The sequence below is a fragment of the Callorhinus ursinus genome, unplaced genomic scaffold (assembly GCF_003265705.2).
Source record: "Callorhinus ursinus isolate GAN/ISIS: 27379988/994484 unplaced genomic scaffold, GSC_fseal_2.0 scaffold45, whole genome shotgun sequence".
Taxonomy (NCBI): domain Eukaryota; kingdom Metazoa; phylum Chordata; class Mammalia; order Carnivora; family Otariidae; genus Callorhinus; species Callorhinus ursinus.
The window spans coordinates 757,443-782,581 of NW_027397107.1; the positions used below are offsets into that span (position 1 = coordinate 757,443).

At 57.3% G+C, this 25,139-nt stretch overlaps 1 protein-coding gene across 2 annotated transcripts in view; it reads right to left on the reverse strand.

The window, feature by feature from the left end:
* The window catches only part of RASGRF1 (Ras protein specific guanine nucleotide releasing factor 1), a 96,428-nt gene extending 71,640 nt beyond the window's left edge, over nt 1-24,788 (reverse strand). For both annotated transcript variants that reach the window (XM_025893292.2, XM_073882139.1), the window contains exons 1-2: nt 24,156-24,788; nt 2,064-2,170 (exon numbers count right to left, since the gene is read on the reverse strand). In XM_025893292.2, the coding sequence (XP_025749077.1) occupies nt 2,064-2,170; nt 24,156-24,431 (383 nt within the window). In that variant the 5' untranslated portion in view covers nt 24,432-24,788. The remainder of the gene's footprint in view (nt 1-2,063; nt 2,171-24,155) is intronic.
* Between the last annotated feature and the right edge of the window lie 351 nt (nt 24,789-25,139).

Genomic DNA, 25,139 nt, shown 5'->3' on the forward strand with positions numbered 1-25,139 from the left:
TCTCAGAATGTGCAACCAATTAGAACTCTGTATCGCTTCACCATGTAGAAAGCCCCTCTGCATAAACAGGTTCATTTGGTTCTCAAAACAACACTGCTCTTGGTTAGTGCGGGGAGACTGAGGTCCACCTGCTCTCCCCAGGTCTGGGTTCTTCCCATGTGAATCCATCCTCCACAACGCCGACAATTTCTGCTCAAGACTGTAGCTCTGACCATGTTACTGCCCTGGTATAAAACCTTCAATACCTCCCACTGTTCACAGAGTAAAGGCCAAACACCCCATCTGGGTGTTCAAGACCCATTATGACCTGGTTACACTCCACCTTACAAAACCACACTTGGTGTCTTCATTATTCCTGGAAGCCTCTCTCCTACATCAGTGTCTTGGGGTGGGGCTGGGCACTGAAGTGCTCATAGTTAAACCCCTTAAATATGCCCCTGGTCTTCTGGCTTAGATCGAATGTCACCCTATTTTCAGCTTACCTCATCTCCCCGCAAATGGAAGTAATGTCTCTTCCGCGTGACGCCTCGTACGTACCAGGGCCTTCGTGTAACAGAGCTAACTGTGAACATGTCTAATGTCTTCCTGACTGGATGTGACACCCCTGGGGAACACCTGCAACCATCCATCTGCCCAGCACCACACTCAGAGCCTGACTTTACAAGTTCATGTGTGAGAACCTGGTCTCCATGCCTGGACTAGACACTCCTCAAGGACAGGAATGGGCATGGCCTGACCTCAAGGTCACAGTCAGGTTATGGCCATAATAAAGGGTTTTTGGTCAGCTGGCTTGTTCCAGGGCTCAAGGAAGGGCCCTGGTATCCATCCACCCACCCATTCATCCATCTATCCATTCATCCATCCATCCATCCATTCATCCACCCATCCATTCATCCATCCATCCATCCATCCATCCATCCATCCATCCATCCATCCATTCATCCACCCATCCATTCATCCATCCATCCATCCATCCATCCATCCATCCATCCATCCATTCATCCATCCATCCATCCATCCATCCATCCATCCATCCATCCACTCACCCACACACCATCCATGCATCATTCATTACCTGTCTATCCATCCACCATCACACATATTTTAAACACATCCATTTATCATTCATCTACCCTCCATTAATCCACCATTCATCGTCCATTCAACATCAAACCTTGCATCTATCCTCTATGCATTCATTCATCCTTAAATTCTTCCAGCCCACATTCGCTGACCACTTGCTTATGCCTCTATAAGCCCTGGGGATGCAAAGAATCAGACTTGGTCTGTGCACTCAGGACCTTACACCCAAAAGGCAGATAGACACAGAAGCACACCGCTCCCCGCTGACCCAGAAAGATCACCTGCTGAGAGGGGTGACTCTAGGGGTCCCTGTCCTCAGACAGGACCCTGTTCTGCCAGGGGATCGTCAGCTGTGGAGCCACACCCAGCCCATAAGCCTGTCACTTCCCCACGACCCAAGAGACTCAATCCAGTGTGGAGCCTCATTCTCTCTGCAGCATATATGGAGAGCCCTTTGCTTTTCTCTCCATCTGGCCCCTCCAGTGGCGGGCACACACTGCTGCGAATGAGGAGGGGGTCTGGAATCCCTGAGCTCAGAGAGGTTTAGAGGATTCCCCTCTATAGAACAGGAAGCGGGCCCAGAGGAAAGACAGGAGCTGTTGTTCATGGTCATGCAGCTGATTAGAGGCTACATCCGGATTGGAGCCCGGGCTTAGACTTTGGTAGCCATAAAACCCTTGACCCCAACCGAATTGGGCTCAGCTCCCCCACTGGGAAGGAAGGAGCCAGTACATTAAAGCAGGTGGGAGGCTGCTCCTCAGGTCTCCCTCTCCTGGTGGCACCAAGGGAGACACAGACCCAGAGCTCCAGGGCTCCCAGGGGACCCCAGCCAAGAGCCCTCCTCAGAGCTCTCCTTCTCCCTTCCCTTCCTCCCTCCCCAGCCCGCCCCCCCGCCACCGCCTCTGGGCCTGGGTTTGCGCCACGGTGGGGCCCTTGGGTTCAGCCTCTTCTGCAGCGACTCAGGGGTGGGTGGGACATACCTGGCGTGAGCGATGGCTGCCACCCACTCATCACAATCCTTGGCATCCTCTGTCCTCAGCTCCAGGGCTTTCTGGTTCTCGTGGCTGAAGTTGACCGTGAAATAATGCTGCACCAAGAAGAAGACATCTCTGATTACCAGGGTGTCCGTGGAACCCGCAGCATCTGCAGCTTTCAGTCTGGCTGGTTTGTGAAGTGCTCGGGGCCACGTCAGCCAGGCGCAGATTTGTTATTCGTGATCACGGGAATGCCATTCCAGTTAGCATTTTCAAACTCCTGATCAAGGCAGGCTTTGTACGATGGAACAGAGCCTATACTTAGGATATTGTAGGAAGGAAGCAAAACCCACAAAGCCCGATTTGTCAACAAATCACAAAAAAGCCAGTTTTAAACCATCAGGTGTGCTGGGAGGAAGGCAGAGACAAAACACCGCAGGAGGATCCCCTTTGGGAATTGGGTACCAACGGAGTGCTGCTTGCCTGTAATTCACTCCACAGAAATGTACCAAGCGCTCTTCTGGTCCTGGGGAAAAGCAAGGAACAGGAAGTCAGGGCCCCGAGGAGCGCCCACCGGAAGCACCCCTGTTGGTGCAGGTGACCTGGAGCTGGCTCAAGCACGGGGCCTGACCCCTAGGCTCCTGGGAAGGAGAGCAGCCAACAAGAGACGCACACCTGTTATACTGTCCAGGTTAACGCCCCTCAGCTCCTAGAAGGATGCCTGTAGCCCCGTGAGCACCCCCGTCAGCTACGCTCACAGCTGTGAGGGACGCGAGAACAAAGGGCTGTGGGGCCAGCACAGACGTCTGGAGCCCCCGGTGTGTTCGGGGTGGGGGGGCTGGACGGCCGGAATAGGGTTGCCAGAGACAAGGCAGGCAGGTGGGCGGGGTCCGGGTGGCCGTGCCCAGCAGGGGGATGGGCTGGGAGGACCGAGCCGGGAGGACACCACCCAGGTTTCTGGCTTGAGTGACGAGGGGGCAGGGGTGCTCTAGAGAGGGGCGGGGCATTGGCGGGACAAGGGGCAGGTTTTAGGGGGCCGGGGTGGGGCGGGGGAGGGCTATGCAGACTGTGTGCCCCTAGGCCGTGTCTCTCCAGGCTGCTGAGGGGGTTGGGGGTGTCAGCCTCAGGACGCAGAGGGAGGCAGGCAGAGAGCGTGGGCCAGCCAAGTGCTGGGGGCCCAAGCCGTGGCGCCTCTGGGTCTCATCCTGGTGGAGGTGGGAGAGAGGCAGGCGGCGGGGTGCAGAGATGGGCCTGCAGGTCCCCGGGTCTGAGACGCATCCGGGCCAGGGCGTGGCATTGTGTCAGAGAGGTGCCGTCCCTGTCCCTCCCCCTGCCCCGTGCACCCGGAGCAGGGAGCAGCCGGAGGTGCGGCGCGTGAACTATTTTTAGCCTCTGCTGACATTTACTGTATTTCTGTTAATTGTCAGTCTCGGTGGCAGCCAGGGGGTGTGCGTGTGTGCGTGTGTGTGTGCGTGTGTGTGTGCGCATGTGTTTGGAGAGTCAGTGTCTCTCATTTGTTTCCTAGGAAACAGATAACTGGGGCTGTGGAATGAAATGTCAGCTGCAGCCTCAAATAACTGAATCCGGAAGGCTCAGGTGGGCACACCCCCTACCCCCCCACCCCCGCCTCTGCCCCGGCCCTCCCGAAGCAGCAGGTGAAGAAGAGCTGTAGGTGGCTATGCGGCACGTTCCCCGCCTCTCGAGAGATGATGAACACCCCGCGCTCGTCTCCCATGATCTCACTGATGCCCCCCTTCACCAGGTGGAGGAGGTTTTATCTGTTTTGCATAGAGAGGTTACGCCACTTGCCCAGGACCACACAGCTGGAAAGCAGACCTTCTCCAGGCACCTACTGTCCACTCCCGCCAGGGCTTGGCACTGGGAGGGGAAGATGAGAACGCCTAATGAGCCTACAGACAGGTGAGACTCTGGGTCCTAACTCGGAAAAAGGGGACTCTCAGCTGTGCACAGACAGGCACAGTGGATCCCCTTTGGTCCCCAGGGGGGAATGTCCTGGAGCTGGGTGGGCTCACTGAGTGGTCTTCTTCCCTGCCAAGCTGCCGGGGGTGGGGAGATGCCCCAGAGTTGCTGGTCCAGGGAGGGGCCGGGTGGGTGGAGGTCCCCAAGCCTGGCCCTTCAGAGCTGTGGGGAGTGAGGGGCTTGGCTAAGGCCCCTATCCCGAACAGAGGCTTCTTTGCAGTGGGCCCAGCTTAGTGGAGAAGCATGCGGCTATTCCGTTTACCCCCATGTGCACCGTAACCCGCTGCAATCCTGCCTCAGCAGGAAATGTCACCACGGGGAGCTGGCTTAGAAGCCTCCAGGTCTGAACCCCACCAGCAGAGACCTCTGGCTTTCAAGCCATGAGGACACTCAGCTCTCTGCCCCTCAGGGCAGGATAGGCTCCCAGAGGCTCCCTCCCCACACCCTCCCGGTGGCCTCCGCAGGGCGAGGCTAGCCCACCCATCCCCCTCCCCAGCCTCTGTCCTTGTCACCCCTGCTCCAGGCTAAGCCATGGCTGTGGCCAGGCTCCTCACAAGTGTCCTGCATCTCTTGTCCTTGGTGACAGCACCTAGACCCCTGCGATGGACGGGCTAGAAGTCCAAGAGTGGAGGCTGCTGGTGGGGGGTGTGTGGGGACCTGGGGGGCCCACACGACCCAGAAACCTCACTGCACCTCCTGAGGAGCAGGCTGATCATGCTGGAGTGAGCTCTGTGGAATGCCAGGGCATCCTCAGGGCAGAGGACAAGGCGGTGCTATGCGGGCCCCTCAGGAGCCTCAGCCGGAGATGCTGGAGGTCCCAGGCCCGGGCCTGGGCTCCTCGCGCACTTGGCCTCGCCGGGAGCACTCCCACCCTAGGAGTCACGCCCGTTACCCCCATTTTACGGGGACCTGGAGGCAAGACGCCGTGCGGACACACTGGGCTCGCTGTCTTCCTGAGTGCCACGCTCTCTCTCTATACCTACACCATCTACGTGTATATCCACATCTCCCTCCACCTGCCCGTCTAGACACGTCTCCATCCACCTATGCACCTACCCACCTGTCCACTGGGAGGGAGACACACAGCCGGGATGAGACCGCGTGCTCTGCATCTTTCCCCAGGGCTCTGGCTAGGCCTGGGACGGTTCCCCGTCTTTCCCTACATCCTTCAGGAGGCTCTGGGTGTGGCTCTGGCCTGGCCCCGTCTCTGTCAGGCTCAGCTGTGCAGCTGTGGTGTGGCCTGAGGGCGCAGGTGTGGCACCGTGTCCCGGGGTCAGCCAGGGGAGACCCAGAGCTTCAGGCTGGGGGAAGGTGCTTGTTTGGACCCCAGCCTGGTGGGGGCTAGGGGTGTCCGCAATCCTCCTGTCGCTGGAGGATTGCCTTCCCCCGAGGCCCGTCCTCCCACGGAGCCTCACAGGTCTGACGGACCCATGGGCCTCCGACCACTCAAGGCCAGGCCAGGGTTAGCTTCCTTCCTCGGCGGGGGGGGTCCCAGAGCCCCACACAGAATCTGGTACTGAGTCAGTGCCAAGCGGCTGAAAAAGGACCGATACATGACCGCTCCGTCTGCTCCGGGCCTCTGATGATGTCTGCACCAGGCGCCCCGGTCCTTTGGAAACTAACATAAACCCGCCAATAACCACCTGAGCACTGGCTGCTTGCCGGCCACACGGCCTCTCAGGGCCGCAGGCCCAAGTGGGGAGGGCAAGACCCCGAGGTGGTGGCCTTTGCGGGGGCGGTCTGCGACTGCTGTATTCTTCAGCATCCAGGTAAGCTCACCCCAAATAAGCAGAGCCTTGGGCCGGACCCTGTGGGTGACACAATGGTCTCCATGCCAACCTATTTCCCACATTTGTCCCACTTCCCCGGCCGCATGGGGGGTGGGGCGAACTTCTCCGGGGAAGTCGCAGGATTGGGAGAGAAGGAGGCTTTTGTGATCGTGTGAGGACGGCCCAGGTTACGGACGTCCGGGGGTTAAAAGTGAGGGGAGGCCGTGGCCCCTGCCGCACCACACCCGGCGGGTAGGCTTGGCTTGTTCTGCCTTGGCGCTCCCCCCACGGCCCCACCAGAGACGGTGGCTGTGCACGGTCCACACGAGGGACGTCCCTCGGACACCTGGCTCTGGTGGGCCAGGGGGCTTGCGGTTCTGGGCCCCACAGGACTGAAACAATCAAGACACAGTCCCTGGCAGGCTACCTCTCCAGGGCGCCGCCCACACAGCAGACTGGAAGCCACCCCCAGGTGTCCTGCAGCCACTCCTTTAGGAGGGGGAGAGAGCTGCTTTCCCTGATACGTGGAAACCAACACAGCCAAGCAAAATAAGGAAACAGAGGATTATGCTCCCAATGCAAGAACAAGATAAAACTCCAGGAGAAAACCTTCATGAAACTGAGACAGGTAATTTACCTGATAAAGAGTTCAAAGTCACGGTCACAGAGCAGGCCACTGATCTCAGAAGAAGAACAGATGGACACAGAGAGAACTTCAACAGAGAGAAAACACGAGAAAGTACCAAACAGAAGTCACAGAGTGACGAATACAAAACTGAACTGAAAAATACACAAGGGACTTCAACAGCAGAGCGGACGAAGCAGAAGAAAGCATTGGCCAACTGGAAGACAAGGTAGGGGAGCCCACTCTTAAATGGAGCAGCAAAAAGAAAAAAGAATTTGAAAAAGTAAAGACAGCTCAAGGGGCCTATGGAACAACATCAAGGGGAACAACGTTTGCATAATAAGGGTCCCAGAAGGAGAAGAAAACTTCTGTCCCCCAGAAAGGGACGGAAAACTTATAAAAAAAATAATGGTCGAGAATGTGCCCGACCTGGGGAAGGAAACACACACCCAGGCCCGGGAAGCCTAGAGAGCCCCAAATAACATGAACCCAAGGAGACCCACACTGTGACACATTATAAGTGAAACGTCAAAATTGAAAGATAAGGAGGAGCTTCAAAGCATCAAGAGAAAATAACTCCTTGTGTACAAGGGATCCCTGTAAGACTATCAGAGAGTTTTCGGCAGAAACTAGGCAGGCCACAGAGTGGCAGGATATTTTCCAAAGTGCTCGAGGGAAAAACTTCCAACCAAGAATACTCTACCTGGGAAGGTCATTGTCAGAATTGAGGGGGAGAGAAAGTTTTTCAGATAAGCAGGAACGAAAGGAGTTCACCACCGAGCGGGCCTTACGAGGGACACTAAAGGGATTTGTTTAAGCTGAAAAGAAAGGGCATTAATTGGGAACAAGAACACATACGACAGCATAAATCTCGCTGGTGAAGGTAAACATACAGTAAACGCAGGGGATTAATCACCTATAAAGCTAGCAGGAACGTTAAAGGTAAAAGCAGTAAAAATAACTATGGCTACAACAGTTAGTTAAGGGATACACACACAAAAAAGGGTGTAAAATGTGACATCAAAAGCATAAAATGTGGGGGGAGGGAGTAAAAGCGTAAAGTTTCAGAATGTGTTCAAACTTAACTTGCTATCAACTTCACATAGATCGGCACACACACTCACACACACACAGGCGCACCTCATTTTACTGTGCTCTGCCTTACTTTACTTCACAGCTATTCCATTTTTTCAAAGCAAAGGTTTGTGACAACCCCACATCAACCATTTTTTCCAACAGCATTTGCTCATCCTGTGTCTCTGTGTCACCTTTTGGTAATGCTTGCAATATTTCAAACTTTTTCACTATCGTTATACTCGGTATGGTGATCTGTGATCAGCAATTATGACTTGCTGAAAGTTCAGATGACGGTTAGCATTTTTTAGCAATAAAGTATTTTTAGTTTCAGGTATGTACATTGCTTTTTTATACATCATGCTATTGCACATTTAATAGACTACACTATAGTTCAAACATAAGTTTAATATGCATTGGGAAACCAAAGAATTTATTTGACTTGCTTTATTGTGATATTCACTTTATTACAGGGATCTGGGACCAAACCCCCAACATCTCTGAGGTGTGTCTGTGGGCTGATATATGTAAGCCACATGGTAACCACAAGGCAAAAACCTATAGTAGATACACAAAAGTTAGTGAGATAGAAATCTGAACATAACACTAAAGAAAGGCATCAAACCACAAGGGAAGAGAGCAAGAGAAGAAGAAACAGAGAGGAAATATGAAACACCTGGAAAATAATGAACAAAATGGCAATAAGTACACACCTATCTATCTATAAGTACTTTAAGCATAAATGGAATAAATCCCCCAATCAGAAGACACAGAGTTGCTGAATGGATTCAAACAAAAAAACAAGTCCCACCTATATGCTGCCTACAAGATGTCAGGACACACAGACTGAAAGTGAAGGGATGGAAAGAGACGTTTCATGCAAATGGAAACCCAAATAAAGCTGGGACAGCTGCACTTACATCAGACAAAAGAGTCTTCAAAATAAAGTCTGCAATAACAGACGCAGATGGGCATTACCAATGATAAAGGGGTTAATCCAGCAAGAAGATACAACATTTGTAAATATTTATGTACCCAACATAAGTGCACCGAAACATATAAAACAAATACTAAAGACCTAAAAAGAGAAATCTACAGCAACGGAATGACTCAGGGGACACTAACACCTCAGCCACATCAGTGGACAAATCATCCAGACAGAAAATCAAAAAGGAAACAGCGGCTTTGAATGGCACATTAGACTTGACAGCTCTACACAGAACATTCCACCACAAACCAGCAGAAAACACGTTCTTGTCAAGTGCACATGGAACGTTCTCCAGGAGAGAACATACGTTAGGCCACGAAACAAGTCTCAGTGAATTTAAGAAGACTGAAATCATACTGAGCATCTTTCCAGACCATGACGGTATGCAACTGGGAATCAACTGCAAAAGAAAACTGGAAAAAGATCACAAATATGTAGAGATTAAACACTACTGAACAACAAGTGGATCAATGAGGAAATCAAAGAAGAAGAAGAAAAAAAACCCTTGAAATGAATGAAAACGAAAATACAACATATCAAAATCTACAGGATGCAGCAAAAGCAGTTCCAGGAGGCAAGTTCATAGTGAGACAAGAAACAAGACAAAACTCAAGGAAACACTGAAACTTTACACCTAAAGGAACTAGAAAAAGGAACAAACAAAGCCTGACATCAGTAGAAGGGAGGAAATAATAAAGATAAGATTATGCAGAAATAAATGAAATTGAGTCTAAAAAGACAACAGAAAAAAATCAATGAAAATGGTTTTTTGAAAAGATAAAATTGATAAACCATTAACTAGACTCAGTAAGAAAAGAGAGGCTCAAATAAATAAAATCAGGAATGAAAGAGGAGAAGTTACCACTGATACCAAAGAAATAAAAGGGATCATAAGAGACTACTATGAACAATTATACACCAAAAAACTTAGAAAAACTGGATAAATTCCTAGAAACATATAGTCTTCCAAGACTGAATCATGAAGAAGTAGAAAATCTGAATGGGCCAGTTATAGGAAGAAGATTGAATCAGTAATCGAAAATCTCCCAACACACAAATGTCCAGGACAAGACAGCTTCACTGGTGAATGCTACCAAACAGTCAAAAAAGATTTAATACCTATCCTCAAACTCTTACCAAAAAATTGAAGAGGTATGAATGCTTCCAAACTCATTTTCCCAGGCCAGCATTACCCTGATGCCAAAAACAAACAAGGACACCACACACAAAAAGAGAAAATTATAGGCCAATATCCCTGATGAACACACATACAAAAATCCTCAACAAAATATTAGCGAACTGAATCAACACATTAAAAGGATCATACCATGATCGGCTGGGATTTATTCCAGGGCTGCAAGGATGGTTCAAACCCACAAATCAATCAACGGGACACACCACATTAACAAAATGAAGGATAAAAACCATATGATCATCTCAATAGCTGCAGAAAAGCACCTGACAAAGTTCAACATCCATTTATGATAAAACTCTTAACAAAGGAGGGTTAGAGGGAACATACCTCCACATAATGAAGGCCATATACGAAAGACCCACAGCCAACATCACACATAACGGTGAAAAACAGAGCCTTCCCCTGAGATCAGGGACAAGGCAAGGATGTCCACTGCCACCACCTTTATTCAACACAGTGCTAAAAGTCCTCGCCACAGCAACCTGACAAGAAAAAGGAATAAAAGGCATCCAAATCAGTAAGAAAGAGGTAAAACCTTCACTAGCTGCAAATGACCTGCTACTATACATGGAAAGCCCAAAAGACTCCGCCCAGAAACTGCTAGAATGGATACAGGAATTCAGTAAAGTTGCAGGATACAAAATCAATGATTTTGAACATACGATGCCCCCAGTTCAGCTCCACAAGCACTCTCTGCACACCTACTATGTGCTCGGTCCCTGCCCCGTTCCTGCAGTTGGAGGGGTTTCCCTGGGCCTGGCCTTTCCGGGGGGAAGGTGCCCGCTCGGACCTGGACAACGTGACGTCCTGCGCAAAGCAGGTCTTCAGATCCGGGCCAGTCCAGTCAACCTGCCAGCCTCCAAGGCCTCCTAACGAGGGCACTCCCCCACACGCGCAGCAGGTCTGGAGTGGAGGCTTCCTGTGGGTCCAGATGCAGCGCAGACCCAGCGACAGGATGGCTCTCATGCTGGGGCCGCGTGGCTGCTGGGGACACCCAACCCCACCAGAGATATGGGGCGATCAGTTCTACTCTAAGATGTAGAATGGAAACAATGCCATCCCCAATAATGAAGAAGCAGAACGAGAAATCAAGGACTCAATCCCATTTACAACGGCATCAAAAAGATTAAAATACCTAGGAATAAACAACTCAAGAGGTGAAAGACTATAAAACACTGATGAAAGGAATTGAAGAGGAAACAAAGAAATGGAAAAATTCCATGGTCACGGATAGGAAGATTTAATATGGTTAAAATGACCGTACTACCCAAAGCAATCTATAGATTCAATGCAATTCCTCTCAAAATCTCAATGGCATTTTTCACAGAAAGGAAACAATCCTAAAATTTGCATGGAACCACAAAAAAAATCACAAATAGCCAAAGCAATCTTGAGAAAGAAGAACAAAGCTGGAGGCATCCAGCTCCCTGGTTTCAAACTATATTACAAAGAAAGCTATAGTAATCAAAACAGTATGATATTGGCATAAAACTGAGCCTAACTCAAAACAGAGGTGCCTTCCTGGCTGGTGGGTGCTCTGTGGGCTTGCAGTGAAAATGGGATTACTGTCCAGGCTCTGATCCATTTCAGAAGTTCGGGGCAACGTCAGAGTTACTGAGGGTCAGAACTGCCCATGTGGTGGGTGACTGGTGGAGCACATCAAGGATCAGGGCGGACCCTCCCCAAGGGATGCTCAGGACTCTCCTCCCACCCTCTGCTGGTTGCTCCCCAGGCCGGGTTGTGGACACAGACACACGCACACACACGCACTGTGTGCACACGGGAGAGATGCAGGCAGAGGGGCGCTGGTCCACAGATGCTTGAGGCTGGGGCTCTGCTCGGGGCCGGCCCCAGGGCCCCATGCCCGCCTGGTTCCTCTGAGGCGGGGAGCAGGGCTGTCTCCGGCCGGCGTGTTCTAGCAGGAATCACCTCCTCGTCCTTGGGGCCGGGAAGACATCACCTCCCCATCTCTCGGCCTGTACTTGCCCGCCCATCTGTGCACCTGTCTGCCCCTTTCTCCCTGGGTCTGGCCCTGCCTCTCTGGTCTCCACCCCTCCCCAGGCCCCTCTCCCACGCCGCTCAGCTCCTTCTGCAGGGTAGCTGAGTCCACTGGCTGGGGTCGCAGCACAGGCTCCAGGGGCGGCCCCACAGGTCTCCCCTTCTCGGTCTGCTCCTCCGGTCGGGCTGGTGACATCCAGGTCAGGAGCTCCCCGTCTCTCTCCTCCTGCCCCAGAAGCCTGGACACATGTGCTCTGCACCTGACATGTGCTCTCCCCTCCCTCAGTTCCCTTCTGGCTGGTTTGGGCACGTGCGGGACAGGTTTCCTGGATCTTGGAGCAGGATGATGGTCTGCGATTAGGGCACAGACTGAGGGAGGGAGGAGGGGCCGCTGGCTTGCTTTGGTTCCGGGTCCCAGGCTCCCGGGCGTCGGTGGGCCCAGCCCAGCTCACTGGAGCCCTCTGACAGCCACCGACCACCAGAATGTCCCATCCCCAGCACCTGCCTGGGAACTGCCTGTGGCTGGTGGTCTAGAGGGGAGTTGGAGTATTTCTGGCGTTCTGGATAAACTCTCAGTATCAGTCTTTTCTAGGGAGGAACAGTGACTCTGGGTACCACCAGAGTTCTTGGGATGGTCCCACAGCCTCAGATGGTGCTGGATCAGAGCTCGGACAGACCCCAGGTCCCCCTGGAAGCTGAGCCACCCCAGGGCCTCCCCAGAGTGACCAGGCTGGGCAGAGGCAAGCGATGGGCCCAGGCAGAGCGGCAGACTGGACAGCGGACGACCTGGGGTCATGTGACAACAGCAGGACCACATCTCGGGCGCGCCCGGAACGATGCCCGACCAAGCAGGACTCGCTCGAAGCTTCTTGGGGTCCGCAGGATCGGAACAACGCGTGGGCCTCAGCATGGCCACAGGACGCGGCCTGAGTCGCACCTGCCACGAGGACAAGACCACGTGGTCACGCGGGACGACTCCCTCGGCAGAACAGCAACTCTGTTCCGGAACCCACCGTGGGGACCCCCCAGAACTCTCCGGGGTGACACAGAGCCACCCCTGCCGCCACCCCCCGGGGTCCTGGGTGGGACGGGGACTCATCATATAGGATACATCAACGAGGCAGGATAAACTCAGAAACAAATCTGGGGCCTCCTCCGGAAGTCCGTTTCCGCCCAGAGTCCTGACAGGCCTCCTGAGAGCTGCCGGAATGACCCAGGAGTGCAGCACCCGCAGGACGCACCGGTGCACCCCACCCGACTTTGCTGCAGGGGCAAGGCTCACTGAACGACCCCTGGAGCCTCGCCGGAGCCGAGCGAAGGGCCCGGAACTCGCCTGGGGCCTCCGCGGATATCCAGCACAGACCAGTGCGTCCCTCTATCTGAAGTCAGGGCTCCCTCAGGAGTCCCACGACGGATCCGGGAGCACGCTCAGCGTCCGGGCCAGGCCGCTCCCACAGATCCGGCTTTCTCCCAGGGCCTTGGCAGGTCCAGCTGGTTGCTGCATCCCTCGCCCCATGGGTCTCCCCCACAGCCGTACCCTGCATTCTTATGTCATTAGTCTGGGTACGGCCCGCGCGTCTCCCGGGGACTCTGAGGGGCAGTCGAAGCCGATAACCGCTCCTGGGTCTAGACCTTCACCTGAACCTTAGCAGGTTGCGGGGGATGGATCCAGAAACGAGACCGGTGAGTGCCAAGTCCACAGGCAGGACCACACACCACACCTGGGTTTGTGCCAGGACCAGAAGCACACGGGGGTCCTTCCTTACCTTGGCTGGAGGAATATTCTAGAGACACATCTGTGGTCTCACTGGGGCTGAGAGCCTGGGTTCCAGCTCATGCCTGCCCCCAAGATGCCCTCCTCTCCTCCTGGCTGACCTGGCCGCTAACCAGCTCCAGCCGCCTGATGGCCATCGGGGGCTGGATCGATTTCCCCTCCTGCCCACGCACCTCAGTTTCCAAAGTCCTCAGCGCCTGGATCACAACCTTCCAACATCGAGGGTGGCTCGACAGACTCGAGCCTCTGGAAGTTCAGGAGGTGGCTTGAAGCCCCCTGCCTGCTTAGCCTGCCCCCTTGCCTTGTGCCTTGCTCACCTGACTGGCAGGGGCGCGGTGCCCCCGCAGACACCCACACTGGGGGACCGGCCGTCCCACTCTGCCCACGACCCAGGGGCTTCTGCAGGCACAGACTTCCTGTGCTAAGACCAAGAGAGTCCCGAGCAAGCCGGGAAGGCGGGCCACCCCACAGACGAAGGGGTTGAGGCTGGGGATGCTCTCAGAGCTCAGGGACACCGGGCAGCCTGCTGTCTCTCACTGGGACATGGCAGTGACCGTAACGCCCACCTTGAGCAAGACACACACAAGTGTATCCATCATGGAAAATAACATTCCTCCCACTTTCACTCTCTGTCTGAATGATTTCTCATTCATGACTCCAACCCGTGTGTCTTCGGCCCCCACGTAACCGGACACTGGCCCCCTCATGGCTCAGCGACAAACACGGAGGGCCTCCAGGAAGGCCGGGCACCCCTCTAGCCAGAGCTTAGCTTACCGCTTTCCCCCTCCCTCTGCTCTGCCAGGCACGCGGCCATGCGTTCTCACGGCCCCTTTCCTCCCCCAGCAAAGCCACGATCAGCCTGCACTGTGATGACTTTTTAACGGTCTTTCCCAGGAGCGCAGAGGGTGGGCCGCAGGAGCTCGGGCCCCTCCTCGGACCTGTGAGAGCAGAACGCGGGGGCGGAGGGATGGGGCAGGGGCATGGGTTTTGGACACCGGGATTTTTAAGAGCCCCCCCCCAGCGGGTTCTGATGCTCACCCAGTGCTGGGGGCCCCCGAGGGGAGCGGTGTGTGCAGCAGAAGCCACTGCTCCCGGAGACCAGCCCCGGAGCAGCGGGGGCATGTGCCCTTGGGGTCACTCCCCGGGTCCCCAGGTGTTTGGAGCAGTGACATGGACAGGAAGGACTGATGAGCTGTGTGTGGTGAAGGCTAAGAGCAAGAAAAAAGAGAGGGAAGCAGAAGAGTCCTAGAGAGAGGCGGGGACGGGGTACCGTCTAACCTGGGGCACCGGCAGAGAGCAGGTTCCTGGTCCAAGCTGTGGAGGCCGGGCCCACGTTCTCTGCATCATTCCTTAATTACCACTGCCACTATTCCAAGGGAGTCCTCCCTTTGGCTTAAGCTGCTCTGAATGAGCTCCCTCCTTTCCACTGAATGATTTCTGACCAAGAAATACCCCTGGAGCTTGGCACTGTGCCCTGGCCTGGGCACGGAGCAGCCTTCATCTGCTGGATGGGCGACCGGACACATTCGTCACCACGGTACAGGAGCCTGGCTTATTAAGTGATAACAGCAAAGCCACAAAGCAGGTGACACTGACTTTGCTTCTCAGGCTTGGGCAGTGGGGCCGGCTGGAGGTGGGGGGCCCTGGCTTCTCATGATCGATGTCTAGGACTCTTCAGGGAGACCCAGAGGCCCACTTGCTCTCATTGTCAAGGGTCTGCGCATTCCTGCAATGAAGGAATTTTCCTGGGACTTTTTCTGCGCTGTGGATCTGTTCTCTCTTCACAAGGTGGGGAGGGTATCGCCCGCCTCACAGGGTTTTTTAAAACAGACAATGTGAGAGCTCATGGCTCATAAAAGTGCTCAATAATGGATTTTGAACAAATTGAATCCTCTGCAAGTCTGAGTGATGGGACTAATCAACCCACTGGGGGCAAATTACCGGGAAACACACACGCATGTGCATTCACACACATGTACAAAGGGCGGCCCCCAAATCCACCAGAAGCTGTGACTATGACCTTATTTGAAAATAGGGGTTTGGCAGATGTACTCGAGTTAAGATGAGCTGTGCTGGGTTAGGAAAGAGAGGCCCTGATGAAAAGAGGGACATTGGGGCGCAGACACACAGGGACAAAGCCAAGAGAAGAGGTGGGCGGAGGTCACGGGCCTCCAGGGACCGCCGGAAACCGTCAGACGCTGGAAGAGGCCAGGAGAAGTCCTTCCCAGGACTTCAGACTCCTAGCCCACACCTGGGAGAGAGTCCACCACTGCTGTTTCAAAGTAAAAAATGCACACCCCTGCCCCCAAAACCCAGGTACATGAGCGCACTCAAGAGGCCTGGAGGCTCGTGACCCGAGGGGTCGTGGCTGCGCTAAGGTCGGGGGTTACTGTGCAACGGCCGGCATCCAGGGACGGCTCCAGCTCCCATCCCCCTCTCATTCCCAATATTCGACTGGCCCGCCAGTGTCCTGCTCTGGACGTCGGAATCCGTGCCACCCCCAGCCCCATGCCATGCCCTGCTTCAAGGCTTCATGTCCTCCCACCTGGACCACTAAGCTGCCCCCTCCAGCCGCTGCTCTCCCCTGCTCCGATTCATCCTGCTCCGCCAGAACCAGACCCACCGTCTGGGCCTCTGTTCCCTGCCTCCTCTAGCTGAGCGGCAGAGGTACCATCCTTGGTCTTCTGGAGCCCTCGGCCCCCACTGGGTCCTCCCTTCTGGTCCTCCTTCGGGACCCTGGGCCTCGGCCAGCCCTCCCTGCCCGAGGCTGCCTGGTGTCCCAGTCCAGGGGGGTCTGTGCTGGAGAACCTGCTGGGGCTTCAGCTGAGTGTGTGTGCGTGTCTGTGTGTGCATGTGCGTGTGCATGTACACGTGTGCTCCTGTGTGCGTGGACACAGCCTGGCCTGCATTCCACCTCTCACCACCTCACTAAGGGCCGTGGTCCAAGCTCCCCCGCAGGTCCCCTTTACACCTCCCACAGTCAGGCTCCCCGGGGAAGCCACCCTCGGTCCCTGCAGGGAGAGGTCCCAGCCCACCTGTCTCATCCTCTGCCCTCTCTCAATGCCCCAGCAGCACGGGGCATGCTCCTCACACACTGACTCTCCTCCAGCCCTGGTGTCTGGTGCGGAATGGCACTTCACGAGCAGGGCCAGCTCCGCGGAAGTACCGGCGTCCACCGGCCCCCGGGCTGCTCCCACAGCAATCCTAGGCCTGGCCCAGCTGGGCACGCCTAAGGCCCCACCTCGTCGGATATGGCTCCACACAGGGTCTGGACCCCACTTCACAGTCCTCCCCTGCTCTGAGGGGCCTCATTGCACCCAGGCTCTGCCTCTGGGTTCTCAAGCTGGAATCTTCCCAGAGCCTGGTTCCTGCACTGGGCTCTGCTTTATTCCCAAGCCGAGTGCCTGTCGCAGGCCCCTGTCCAGCTGTCGCCCCCTGGGGGGCCTGAGCCACGGGGTCACTGTGGCCCGCCACCCTGCCGGGACCGAGGCCTGCTGCCGGGGACACCTTACCACTCGCTCACTTATACTCGCTGCCTGCCACCCCCCGGAACGGGGATGAGTGGCTGCAGGGCCAGGCCCTCCTCTGGGACTCAGCCATGAAGTCGGCAGTGCTCAGCCCGTGGCCCGTGGCCCATGTCAGGGCAGCCTCCACGCCTCTGCCGCTGAAGGGTCTCTGTCTCAAGTTAGCTCCTCCAGCCCGCAGAGCCACGGCCACAGAGGTCACGCGTGGCTGTTCCCGCATGAACATCTTTCAATCTGGCCCCACCGCTCGGGATGTTGGCTGAATGCGGGAACGAGTGCCAGTCTGCCCAGGGGTGCCCTTCAGCTTCTGTCACGAACCCGGGGAGCAGCTTGGCTTCGGGGCCCCTGCAGCCCCCGAGCCCTGTCCCTCTTGGTGGAACTCGGACCCTGGGCTTTCCTCAGCAGCCGCGCTGACTGCCCTGTGCTCTCACGGTCTGTTTCCCTGCCGGGCTGTCTCCTTGCTGGGATTCTCCTCCTCGTCACTTTGGGGGAAACCCGGTGGCCCAGGTGCTCGCGCTGACGCCTGGCCAGGGATGACAGAGTCACGGAGCGCAAGGAAGCGGGGAGGCCTGGCTCGGACCTGCCCCTCCCGGAGCGAGCACACACAGCTCCACGCACGTTCTGCCTCTGCCATTACGGCCACTGCGCCGGAGCCCGGCCTCCATCCCCCGCTGCTCTGTGTGTGTGGTCAGCTGGGCGTCGCGGACAGGGCTGCCTTCTGGAGACCCAGATCTCGCTGCAGACACAGCGGATGCAGGGAGACAGTGGGGGCCCCCAGGACGCTGCAGTGGGGGCACGGGAGGGCTGGCACTCGCCCGCTGCCTCTGGACGGAAGCCATGCGACTTGCCCTGTCCACTGAACTGTGGCCAGAGTGGGTCCCTTCTGGGAGGAGCTTCAGAGCCCGCGGGGAGCTCCGCTACACTCCCTCCCCTTGGCTGGGGTGACTGTGGAGGCAGGTGTCAGGACGAATCTCCATCAGCCGGCCTCCCCAGGGGTCACCGTGCCCACCAGCACAGGACGTCACATGCTCGCTGTGTTAACGCAGATCCTGGCTGTTACTGCAGCTCAACGCAGCCAGTCCTGACGAGTGCACCTTGAGGAGGCCACACTCCCAAGTCCAGGTGAGAGGTGCCGCCGCCTGGACTGCAGCTGCAGGGGGAGAGGGACGCAAGTGGGTGGGCCGGAGAGATTTAGGAGGCGGAACGGACAGGCCTGGCTGCTGGTGTGGCCACCGGGGTCGAGCAAGGCCCCTCCAGGGGCATGCTTGCTTTGACGGAAGAGTTACCACCCCGTCCTAACGTCCAGGATCACAGCCTGGTGTTGACTATCTTCAAACCTGCCAGAGACCCCCGTGACCCGGGCCACTGCTCCGCTGAGCAGGAGTCTGGTCACAAAGGTGAAAGCTGGAGCCATGACAGCCTCTGTTCATCGATGACACCTGCTGTGTGGGGCTAGGGCTTCGCAACACTCAGAGCAGGGATGCAGGGGAGGCTCTGTTATGCTGTCTACCTCACAGATGGGCCAACTAAGGGAGCTTGATGACCTTCCCAAGCTAAGAGGGGGCCAGGGTCCAAAGCCCGTCTGCATGGCCTGAAACCCTCGCTGCTAGAGGTGGGTAACCCACTCCGCAGTGAGTGGGCTTCACATCTGAAGGGATGCGAGCTCCTCTCTGGGAGGTGGTGCGCAGTGGGGGTGGCCCAAGGGCACGACAGGTGCCCTCAGGGAGGCGTCTGGGCATCGGCAGCGCTCCGGGACTGCTCAGGTCCACGCATCACCAATGCTCCTGCATATATATCAGGGGGCTGAGTCCTGTTCTTGGCTGCGTGCACATGGGCGCCGGCTCCAGGTTCCCACGGATTCTGGGGAAACTGGACCGTGGGGTGTGGATGCCTGTATTGGTAGGTTTTCCCTCGACACTCATGGGATCGGAGTTGCAAGGCTCCCACCCAAGGAGAAACAAAAGCTCCTTCACACAAGTCACCGAAGCGACAGTGACAGATTTTCAGTTGCTGTTACTTCTCTGTTTTTCTTGGCAGGCGACGGTAAACGCAAACTGCCCCACGCGGTTGGTGGAGGAGGGGCTCAGGCTCTGGAGTCACCTGCCTGCTTTGCTGCTCACACGCTCTGTAACCTTGAGCAAGTTACCTGACGGCTCTGAGCCTCACTGTTGTTGTCTCGACAATGGGTGAGCAGTGACAAGCTCCCAGGGCTGCTGGGAGGACTAAGGGAAGTGCTCACATAGTAGGTGCCCGGCACATAGTAGGTGCTCAGCACGTAGTAGGTGCTCAGCACACTGCATTTTTTTGTTCTTCAGTGTTTATTGGTCTAGTGATGTCAGGTTCCATCCCGTCTAGCCCGGATGGCGGGTCCTGCCGGTGATACCTGAGTGTCTCTATTGCAAAGACCCCATTCCTTCACCCAGTCAGGGCTCTACAACTCTCACTGACTATGCGCTGCAGCCACCCCATCAGTCTCCACCTCAGCTGGCCCCCTCTCTCCTGCACCTGGAGATTCGTGGTCATCACAGACTGGCCACGCTGGGGATGAAGGAAACGCCCGGGCTCCGAGGGAGGGAGGCTGAGGCTAGGACCTCGGGGAGGACATGGTCACTGACATGCATAGGGTGGGAGGTCCTTCCAGGAGGAGGGAGCAGTGCTAAGGCTCTGAGGTAGGAAAGAAGCAGCAGGATGGGGAAGGTGGGGCAGGGCTCGCGGAAGGGGAGACGCTGGGTCCCATGGGTCCTCCGGGACAGGTCGCATTTCTCCCTGAAGGCAGTGGGAGCCACAGGTGTTTTCAGAGGCTTGGTGTGGTGATCGGATGTGCGCCCGCCCGGGGAAGGCCCCTCTGGCGGGGGCTGTGCGGTGGGGCACTGGGGTGCGGGAGGTGGGACACCGTGAGGGTGTTCCGCAAGCCATGCGGGGCGCCTTGAGCTGGGGAGCCCAGGCAGGGGCGGGGAGGGAGAATTCCCAGCGCCTGGCCACAGTTCCTGGGGCGCACCTGCAGAGGGCTCTACACCCATCCCCTGGGAGCTTTCCGAAGACACAGAGACACACGATTTCTTTTTCTCCGTAGCCACAGGACCTAGCAGGGGTCTGGCCCTAGAGCCCGACATTTACTGCACAAATAAAGGCAGTGAGAGCTCAGCGTGGCCTTGCCTCTGCCAGTCTGGAGCCACCCTCATGGCACTGTCACCAAGCAGATGGGTGGTGACCTGGTATTTCCTCGTCCCAATTAAGGTATAATTACTGAGCCTCTTCAACCTCATCTCAGCTCTAGAGAAGTTTGGGGGATGGAACGGTTAATCCCAGGGCCTCAGGGCTGCAGGGGCTGCGTCTGGAAGGCGGGACCTCGCTGGAAGCACAAGCATCTGCAGTCCAGGTCCCTGAGCTCCCAATCTGAGGGGTGTTGCTTCAGGACAACCTTATCCCCCTCCGTTCAGGTTTGCGTTTTTCTGATTGGCTGAGGGGTGGAATGTGCTAGAGCGACGGGAGGGCGTGCTTTGTGATGAAGACAGGGTAGCTGCAGAGGGAGAGAGCCGGAGAAGGAGTCTCATTTTAGCCACTGCCTGGCGGGGCGGCACCGGAGACGGTTTCCTGCTCTGTAAGCGGGGCACAGGCAGAGCCTTTGGGCCGCTGCTGACCTGAACGCACCAGGCCAACCACGAAGATGTCCTGTGAATGAGGACCAGGAGTGGGTTTCCTCTGATCTCCAGGGAATGGCACCCACTGGGGGGACAATCGGCACCACGGGTCCCCAGCCTCTGGAGCCTCTGCCCACGTCAGTGCTGAGGTTTTGGTGGAAGGGATTCTGTTCCCAGTGAACCAGGGAGAGCCTGGGGTCCACAACTTGACCTGGGGGTGTAGGGTGAGGAGGGTGCCGGGGCTGCTCTGGTCAGGTTCTCCACTGAGAGGCTGAGACTGGAGGCTTTAGTTTAGGGGGCTCAGAACAAGGGTGGGAGAAGCCTGTCTAGGGCACTCCATGCCAAAGCAGGGCCAGGCATACCCAGGGTCCCCCTGTAGGGAAGCTGAGCCCAAATCCTAAGTCCGAGGCACCTGGGCCTTCCGCGTGTGGGCTGCAGGGCTGGGAGGGGAGGAAGGCAGCTCGGAGTGAGCAGCCCCCGGGTGCCCTGCAGCGGCCACAGCGCACGGGAGTGGGGCTGGGCCAGTCTGCCTTCGCGAGGTTTTGGATCCCAGCTCGGGGCTCCAGGAGGGGGGTTGCACCAGGCGTCGTCAGACCCATACAGAAGCCCGCAGATGGGAGGACGTCAGGGCACATGTGAGGACGTGCCTGGGGCTCAGGGTCTGGGGCTGGTGCCCTGTCAGCCCTCAGCACGTCAAGTGTGCAATGAACATATGATGCCCCCAGTTCAGCTCCACAAGCACTCTCTGCACACCTACTACGTGCTCGGTCTCTGCCCCGTTCCTGCAGTTGGAGGGGTTTCCCTGGGCCTGGCCTTTCCGGGGGGAAGGTGCCCGCTTGGACCTGGACAACGTGACGTCCTGCGCAAAGCAGGTCTTCAGATCCGGGCCAGTCCAGTCAACCTCCAGCCTCCAAGGCCTCCTAATGAGGGCACTCCCCCACACGCGCAGCAGGTCTGGAGTGGAGGCTTCCCTGTGGGCCCAGATGCAGCACAGACCCAGCGACAGGATGGCTCTCATGCTGGGGCCACGTGGCTGCTGGGGACACCCAACCCCACCAGAGATATGGGGCAGCTGCTGGGACGATCAGTTCTACTCTAAGATGTAGAACGGAAACATTGCAAATTCTCATAGGCACGCACAGGCCGAGGAAGCGGATGTACCTTTCCACGTTAGCCAAACTCTTGCTCTGGAGTTGAATGGAAGGAACGTCTATGTCAGTGCATGAGGCAAAGCAGATGCCTTTAATGAAATCGGCTCCTGAGCTGGGCAGCATCTGACCATCACCCGCTCCTCTCACCCCTATCCTGTTCTCCTGCTCTCGTGAACTCATCTGGGCATCCCGGACCGGCGGTGCTCTGGGGAGACAGCTGTGAGCACGTGTGCATGGCATCGACTGGGTCTGCACTCCTGGCCCTTCCAAAATCTAGCGCAGTTCGATCCCTGAGCCAAGACTGATCTGAAATTAATGCAAGATCTCCTTTTCAGGAATTCTTAGACACTGGATGAACTCTCGGTCTGGCTCTGCCACTGACTTACTCTGCTAATGGGCAACATCTTTCCCCTCTCTGGTCTTCCGTCTGTCTGTCTGTCTGTGAAATGGGAAGGATGGGCTGTAGGGTCTCCCTGAGGTTCCTTTCAGCTGTAACATTTTCTGTTGGGCCTCTCTCCCATGCCCAGGTGGGCACTTCAGATCAGCTACAGCTTCTCTAGATCCAGCTCAAATGTGTTGTGAGCACACTTCCATATACATTATCTAACTGTGCTCTGGAAATCTCAGGAGGGTAGGCGTTAGCATCCCCATTCTGCAGATTACAACACAGAGGCTCAGAGAAGTTGAGGGTGTTCACTGAGCTCACAGAGAGAGCCAGGAGGTTACATTACCGAGATTCAGTCTCAGCCCTGGCTCTGGCTTCCGAGGGGCTGAGGACAGATGCTGTGAGCCCCATGGCAACTCAGCTTCCTCCATCCCTGTCTCCCTGCCTTCCCTGGGCGCTCAGCTCTGGGCTCTGGAGTTGGGGACCGAGGGATGGAGGTGGGCTCCAGCGGGGGCTGGGGCTGGGGGCCACTGCGAGGTACAGGTGGACTTGGGCTGGCAAGGGTTGGCAAGGTTCTGGAAGGCTGGTGAGGGCAGGTTATCAAGGGCTGAGAGCAGCGTTTCTGGCCCAGCCAGGGTCTGGCTCTCTCTGGTCAGTCCTCTAGGCCCCACTGAGCCAAAGGAGCTGCCTGCTCTTTGCTCTGCTTTGCTGGCTGGGAGCCTCTCCTTGCCCTGTGTCCTGCCATCCCCAGAGATCCACCGCCAAATGTTCCAGTCCCCACAACTCATCCCCCAACCTTCACCAGACAAGGGTAGGGAAGGCAGAGCTGGGCTCAGACCCGTCTTGACAAGGAGGTGGCCAACTTCAAGCACGGCTTCCCGTCCAGCCAATTCCAACACCGCCAGTCTGCACGCAGCAGCGTCTGAGATCTCAGTTGTCTTTTCGGAAACCCTAAGCCTCGGCCGCCGGGTATGACACCGGGCATGACACCGGGCAAGTGAAATCTCTCTGTGGGCCTCAGCGTCCTCCTCCCAGGCAATAGCCGGCTGGTTGTCCCCTCCCCCCGCCACGGATCTCAGGTCCCTTCCAGCCCTGACATTTTAGGGTCCACTATCTTTGACTTTCCTTTCCCGGAGGCATGGAGACTGACCAGATGCCTCTGGAGAGCGCACCAATCTTAAACATTGCTCTCCCTCTCAGTCCCTCCTCCCTCCCTCCACGCCAGAGGCGCACCCCCACCCCGCCCTGGCCCCTGGCCCTGAGCCCCGCAGCTCCAGAGACGCGAGGGCAGCGCAGTTGGCCGCGACTGCGGCGGTGGCGGCGGTGCAGGGGGCGGGGGAGGAGAGCAGCGCCCGCCTGTCCCGCGGCCTCCGCAGCAGCCCGGGCCCTGGCCTCCGCCCGCCAGAGGGGTCCCTGGAACGTCTAGGTCTGGTGCTCGGGCCTCGGGCCCGCTGGGAGACCACCGCCGCTCCATGGCACCCAGCCGACCCCTGCGGCCTCGCATCCCCCAACCTGGCAGAGCGAGCAGCCTCTCCTCCACTCCCAGCGGCGGCGGCGGGGCAGGGGGCCGGCGCTCGGATGCCTCTGTTGCGCCCTGCCCGGGCGGGGGGCCGTCTGAGGCCGAGGGGGTCGCGGGGTGGGAGTGGGGGGGGAGCACCATTTTTGGCTGGAGGTGGGTCCGCACTCCTAGTCTCTGTCTGGTCTTCTGGACCCCCATCTCGTCCCGCACCCCGTTGCTCTCGGCACCTCCGCGTCTGGGCGCCTGCGTCCCCGCCTCCCACGGAGCTCGCCGGGTGAAGGGCAGCCGCAGCCCGCAGTCCCTGCCCCCTCTGCCCACCGCGGGGTCACCCGCCCACCTGCGCCAAGCCTCCTCTCGCGCCGAAGGAGCCGACAGTGGGGGGACCAAAGTTCGGGCACCATCGGCCGGCGGAAGGCCCGGGGTGCCGAGGGCCGCGGCCGGGGCGCTGGGAGGTCAGACGCGGCGCTGGCCTCACCTGTTTCTCCAGCGGCTCCTTGGCCGAGAGCGCAGGCTTGGGGGAGGGCGCGCGGTCGCAGACGCAGCCCTCCAGCAGGTAGAGCCCCGAGGGCCGCGAGCTCGAGTCGCTCTCGAAGTAGAAGAGCAGGTTCTGCAGCAGCGCGAACCACTTGGTTTGCCATTTTGTGTTGTCCGAACTCCGCTTGCTCAGGTAGCCTTTGCGCGTGCCGTCCTTGCGCGCCAGCAGTCCCAGAGACGCGACGTGGCCATCGTTCAGCCGGATCCCCTTCTGCATGGTGCTCGGAGGCCAGCTAGACCCCACGCGCTTACATCTTCTCCGCGCGGCACCCGGCAAGCCCCTGTCCGTGCGCGCGGCGCGCTGCCTCTCTCTGGCTCTCGCTCGCTCGCTCGCTTCTGGTCGCTCTCCCCTCCCCCCAAATATCTACACTCCGGAACCTGGCGCCGAGCCGCGGCTTCTGGAAGCGAGATGTACCATTCCCCGCCGGAACCCCTTCTCCGCTCCTCAGCGCCCCGGAGCCCAGGAGATGCCGCCCGACCCTCCCCCGGCGCCGGGCAAACTGAGGGACTGGCGAGCTGCGCGCGGGCGAGGGGCAGGCGGAGTCAGGTGACGCCGATCCCTCGAAGAGCCGGTTTCAGCAGCGCGGACAGAGACACGCACGCAGCCCGCCGCGGCGCAGAGCGGCGCGCAGGCTGCACCTTGGCGCCACCTCCCCCTCCCCGGACGCACACACACGTACACGCACGGACACAAATCCTGCCCCTCTACCCCGGTCTCCCCTGCTTCCCTTCGGGTGGTAAAAACCAAATCAGATCAATGTTCGTTTAAGCCCATGGCACCGCGGAGGCTCGCCATCCTGGGAGTTTGCGTCTTTGCGCCCCACCGCGGCGCACTGTAGACCTGGGGTGAAGTCCCAGTTGTCATTTTCTCTTCCAAAGGTCCCCTCCCGGTACTTTATTTTTCTAATCCGAGGTGGATGGAGGA